Source organism: Micropterus dolomieu, unplaced genomic scaffold (assembly GCF_021292245.1).
Source record: "Micropterus dolomieu isolate WLL.071019.BEF.003 ecotype Adirondacks unplaced genomic scaffold, ASM2129224v1 contig_14028, whole genome shotgun sequence".
Classification (NCBI taxonomy): Eukaryota; Metazoa; Chordata; class Actinopteri; order Centrarchiformes; family Centrarchidae; genus Micropterus; species Micropterus dolomieu.
This window is the reverse complement of record NW_025743014.1, coordinates 1-5,873: the sequence shown is the minus strand read 5'-3', so window position 1 is coordinate 5,873 and position 5,873 is coordinate 1. Positions and strand designations below refer to the sequence as shown.

Genomic DNA, 5,873 nt, shown 5'->3' with positions numbered 1-5,873 from the left:
TCCAGCTACCATCCAACAACATTTAATTATCATCCTTTGTCTGAATTGACTTAAAATAACATTTCAGAACTTGTAATATCTTCCACATACTGCTGTCACATTTTTTTGTTTTGTTTAATCACTAGCACAACAAATCCTGACTATATCATAAACCACTGAAGTTTAACAGTGTGGGACTCCCTCTAGTGGACGTTGTGGAGTATTCTGTTGTCTTTGCTCCAAAGGTTTTTGTACAGAGTTTTGGTGTTTCCTGTCACTGTGGGCCTCACAGCACAGTAGTACACAGCAGAGTCTGTCACTGCAGCAGAGGAGATCTGCAGATGAAACTCCTTTGCTGTTTTGTCATGTGTCAAAGAAAAGCGTTGTATTTTCTCTGAATATTCCATGATGAGAAACTGTGGAGATGAACTGGACTTCTGTTGATACCAGTAGAGGTTGTTGACAGAGCCTGAATAGTTGCAGGAGAGAGTCACAGAGTCTCCTTCCAAAGCCAGAATTACATCTTTAAATGGTTTCACTAAATCCTCAGAGGATCCTGAAGAAGACAAAGATAGATTTCACTCTGACATTTGTGTTTTATTAAATATCTTTGCACCTATTTTAGCAGAGTTTTAATACATTCAAAACATATTTTAATGTCTACATTTCCTTTTACATCTTGCTACATCTTTTGATTTCTTACCAGTGTGAAACATGAAGATGATCATCCAAACTAAGCAGAGCTGCATCATTTCCACTTGTACTGAATGAAAGAGAGAACACAGCAGCTCTTCACTTCCAACATGAAGCCTTTCATATTCAGTTGTGGAGCTCCTCCTCTTGCTGTGCTCTGTTTCCATTCAGGCTGATGGAAGCTTTAGAAATGACAGTGATGCTGCAGTCATCATCATCCAAGAAGGTCAGACTGAAGGAGAATCTGCAGGAAACTGAAGGAATCTGGACACAAACACCTGTCTTTCCCTTCAAGGTAGAATTAATACAATCAAAATGAATGTGTTACCGCGTCTCAACTTTCTATTGTTTATGCTGCCGCTCTGTCCCCCTCCAAGTTATTTCAAAGATATCCACTCTATGGTTTCCAATTTCATCTGGGATGAGAAACGGCCCAGAATCCGCCTGACCACACTGCAACGACCCAAACTGTTGGGAGGTCCGGCTGTTTGGGGACATGTATGACGCCCATGGTCTTCGTTCCATCCGAGACTACAGAGTTTTGGTGTTTCCTGTCACTGTGGGCCTCACAGCACAGTAGTACACAGCAGAGTCTGTCACTGCAGCAGAGGAGATCTGCAGATCGACTCGATTCCTCTCCTCATTTAGGTTAGCGGTCAGTTGAGGGTGTGGAGGTTTTGCTTCCACCACTGAAGGCTCTTTTGCATCAGTGATCAGGAGAAGGAACTGAGGAGCTGATCCAGGATCCTGTCGATACCACTGGAGATTCTCGGCTTTAACTGAATAGCTACAGGACAGAGTAACACTACGGCCCTCTGATGAGAACACTTCAGCTCTGCTGGCAGTAATATCATCTTCCAAGGTGTTACCTAGTGAGGGAAACAACATGTTAGATTCAGAGTTCTGTTCCAAAGGCAGACATCCATCATTTAAAACCAGCACTCACTGTCAGAAACACACGTACCTACGAGAGCTGAAAAGAACAAAAGTGCAGCGAGTTTCTCCATGTTGACAGAGGAGAAATGCTGGAACTGAATGTTCAGTATGAATACGTTCTGTCAGTTGTGTTTGGTCTGATGTTCACAGCTGGAATCAAAGAGTTCTCTGCCATGAAGCAGCTCTGCAGTCAGTAGGAGGAGACTCATATTTCACAGTAGTTTCATTTCTGAAGCTCTTCATCACAGCTGGGTCTCATTCTAAATCTGCTAATGCCTCTTAATTCTGTTTTTGTTCATAAAATGGCAATAAATATTTGAACATCATGATTTAATGTTGTTTACACTTTAATAGTTTTGTCTTTTGGATATAAATTGAAGGCGTTTTAAAGCTGAAACAATTTTGAGATTCAACCTCTTGGAAACTAACACCTATTTCCAGAAAAAAAGGCCTAAAATAACATACCTAAAATAAATCAGTAATAACTCCTCAACCATTACGCCTAGCTGCATAATTCTGGTCTCCTTTGAGGCCAGAAACTAAGGGATATGGAGAAACTGTAAATGAACCATTTGGTGATGGTGCAGTGGATAAGACTATGCCTTTGGTGTGAGAGACCCGGGTTCAATCCCCCACTGTGACACATTCACCACTGTGTCCCTGAGCAAGACACTTAACCCCTAGTTGCTCCAGAGGCTCTGACATGTGTAGCAATAGTAAGTCGCTTTGAATAAAAGCCTCAGCTTAAATGTAAATGTACTGGGAGTTTTCTTCAAAACACTATTTCTGTCCATACAACCATGTTCCAAAAAATATAAAGCTTCCAAAACATTGAAATATTGATAAAAACAGTGAATATTGATCAACATTCCTGTGACCTAAAGCACTCCCATGCTTTACAGGCATACAAGTTGATAACAGAACCTCCTACAGGGCTGTAGGTGGGCTCGTTCTCTTCGTATTGAAGAGACGAACTGATGGTACACTGGATGTCTGTGTAGCTCATACGGGCCAGTAGAGGCCGATAATGACCATCTGTTCCAAAGCAACTCTTCTTCTCTCCTTCATTTTGATGAGAAAAGAAACCTAAAGAAGCGGCACGGTGGTATAGTGGTTAGCGCTGTCGCCTCACAGCAAGAAGGTTGCAGGCTCGAACCCGGCCCCGGCCTTTCTGTGTAGAGATGTTCTCCCCGTGTCTGCGTGGATTCTCTCCAGGTGCTCCGGCTTCCTCCCACCGTCCAAAGACATGCAGGCTAGGTTGATTGGTGACCCTATATTGTCCTTAGGTGTGAGTGTGACTGGTTGTTTGTCTATGTGTGGCCCCGTGATGGATCGGCGACCTGTCCAGGGTGTACCCTGCCTAAAGAGCTCACTGATTGTGCAATACCAAGATGGCGGGCTCTATTGACACAGAAAACAGCTGTTTTTGGACTGAATCCAGGGAAAAGACAAAAGTATGTCAGCGTTGTAACTGTAAGCATATATTGCTGCGTTTGTTATTAGTCGGCTCTGAGTTTTGTGAGTTGATTGATAGGAGTTATACAGCTGATCAGAGCTGGAGCTCAGCTTTCTTTAGAGTGGTCGTAGTAGGATGAGATGAGATGAACTGCAGCCCTGTACAGTGATTACAGAGCAATTTATGTTGTGATATAAGTTCATTTAGATGCGTGGTTGGTTAGGTGTGGATAAAAATGGTCTGTTTGAGATGTAGCTGAGCCTCCTAGCTTCAAGGAGGTGTGTGGCATGCATATGAAGACAAGACAATGTGATCATCCGTGACTTCCCATTTGCAGTTTGAGGCGAAAATCGATCGGTCAGTGCTTAAGTCAACCTGACTGTATATTTTAAAACATCACGTATTAACTTTTGATATTTCACCAGGTGACAATTTAAAACATCATAAAAACATATTCATGGTACCATGGCTGTTGCTACGAGACATCCTGTCCCTACAAAACCAGAGTGAGAGCTGTGTTTGTACACTCAGCAGGTGGGTGTTGGGCTGGCTGGTTTGTCCCTTGTCGCAGATTATGTTTGTAACTTTCATGAACAAAATCTGAAGGAGCATCCGGGGGGAGGAGGGTGTTCGGTTTGGGGGCCTGAGCATTTTTTCTCTGCTATTTGCAGATGATGTGGCTCTGTTGGCTTCATCAGACTGTGACCTCCAACATGAACTGGGACGAGTTGCAGTTGAATGTGAAGTGGTCAGCACCTCCATGTCTGAAGTCATGGTTCTCTGCTGGAAAACGCCGGATGGCTCCTTGTTGGGTGGGAGAGAGTTGTTGCTCCAAGTGACGGACTTCAAGTATCTTGTGGTCTTGTTCACCAGTGACGGTAAAATGAAGCATGACATCGACAGGCAGATTGGTGCGGCGTCAGCAGTCATGCAGGCGTTGTACCAGACCTGTTAGGAGTGTGGTTTTGTGTTCATGTCTTTCCTGTTTAAGTCCGTTTTTGGTTCTGAGTTTCTCTCTGTAGCCTTGTTTATTTTTATTCAGGCACATGTTCTAGTTTACTTAGTATCTGGTTTCATGGTTTTGGGTTTTGTATTTCTGTGGTTCATTATTTGATCATGTTTAAGTCTTTTGTTCATTCTCATGTTTAAGTTTTCTTAGTATCTGTCTGGCCTCTTATCTTAGTTCTTAGTCTTGCATTTTACTTCTTAGCCTCAGTTCTTAGTCCAGTGCCTTTTGTTCTTAGTTGTGTGCTTTAGTTCATGTTTAGTGTCATTCCTGGTCTTTGTACTTCTGTGTTTTATTATTTTGATCTGTGTCTTAGTACTTAGTCTTATGTCTCCATGTTCTAGTATAGTCCTGTCTCCTGTTTGGTCCTGTCTCTGTCCATGCCCTGATTTTGCAGTCTTTCCATGTTTTGTGTTTTACTTTGGTAGATCTTTCCATGTGTGTTCCTGTGTACTTTACTTCCTGTTTTATTTTGTAATCTTCTGTGCCTGGTGTTCTTGTCTAGCTTTGTTCCTGTTGTTGGTTAGTGTATTGTCTTGATTATTAGTTTGTTACCTCTGCCTTTTTTCTTTATGGATCTGTGTATTGTTGTGTTTATAGTCATTTCGGTTTATTCTGTTCTGTATTACTTTCTTGCCTGGTTAGCTTGCTGTTTCACTGTGTGTCTGCTGTGCCTGATTAGCTCCTCATGTCTTTCACCTGTGCACTCCCGCCCTGCTCGTTTACTTGTGTATTTAAGACCTCAGTTTTGTTCAGTCTTTGTCACGTCCTTTGTCTGTGTTGCGTGTTCTGTCCCGTCCCTGCGCTTTGGATTATTTTGTTGGATTGTACTTTGTTCTTTGTTCTCGGACTCTTCCCTTTGGATTATGTTTTGTTTGGCGTTACCTTTTGTTTGAACATTTGCCGCTGTGCTCCCAGCGTAAGCCTGCTTAGTTTTGGGTGCATTTGGGTCTGCACCTCAGCTCTCTGCTCCTGCACTCAGCTGCCCATGACAAGACCGTTGTGGTGAAGAGGAAGCTGAGCGTGAAGGCAAACCTTGTGTATGGAATTGTTTCATATTATAGGGACTGTGGTCTCTGTTGGACATGTTGAAGGTCAGATCTGACACATTATTAATTTTAGTTTCACTATACATTTATTTGTTGTAATGGAGAAATGGGCTTGTGTTTGAAGCCTCCTGCAGGTGGTTTCTCTCTGATGTGGATTTGCTGCTCCTGTGAATCCTCCCCCAGTGATTCATTAGCAGCTGGAACCACAGTGACTCTGATAAAACAGGAATTAGCAGAATCCATCTGATATGAAGCTGTGGTTTGAATACCACTTCCCTCCTCTTTGAAGAGTAGTCAGATATCTGGGTTCAGGTTTTTGTACAGCCTCTTCTACACTTTGTATCACTGTGTTTCTAGAGCACAGTAGTAGAGAGCTGTGTCTGCCAGGGTTAGATCTCTGATGGTCAGTGTAGTTGATGTTGCTGATGTTTCAGATTCATATTGATCATTAGGAATATACTTATAATCACTTGATGATTTTGCTCCTTTCCAGAGTATAAACTGAGGTGCCTGAAGGTCAGAATGATGTTTGTACCAGTGAAGGAGAATATAGGTGTCACTTGTCTGATAGTTGCATGTGAGTGTGACAGATTGTCCTTCTCTTTTACTGACTTCCTCTTGTACAGGAGAGATTGTGTCTCCAGCTATTAGTCCTGGAAAAAGTAGAGCAAATGAAGCCATTAGACTAACATTGTTCATGAGGCTGAGAGGAGAAGACAGTGGAAAATGGCAGCTGTACAGTGTTACTCTGTGG

At 42.6% G+C, this 5,873-nt stretch overlaps 1 gene segment (V, D, J or C); it reads right to left on the bottom strand.

Annotated features, from left to right (window-relative positions):
• Positions 1-1,245: 1,245 nt before the first annotated feature.
• LOC123966702 lies at positions 1,246-1,844 on the bottom strand (the record flags this gene model as incomplete). The annotated part of the segment is given in 2 exon segments: positions 1,246-1,541; positions 1,637-1,844. Coding segments are annotated over 2 exon segments (339 nt in total), but the record flags the coding sequence as incomplete, so codon positions are not given.
• Positions 1,845-5,873: the final 4,029 nt, after the last annotated feature.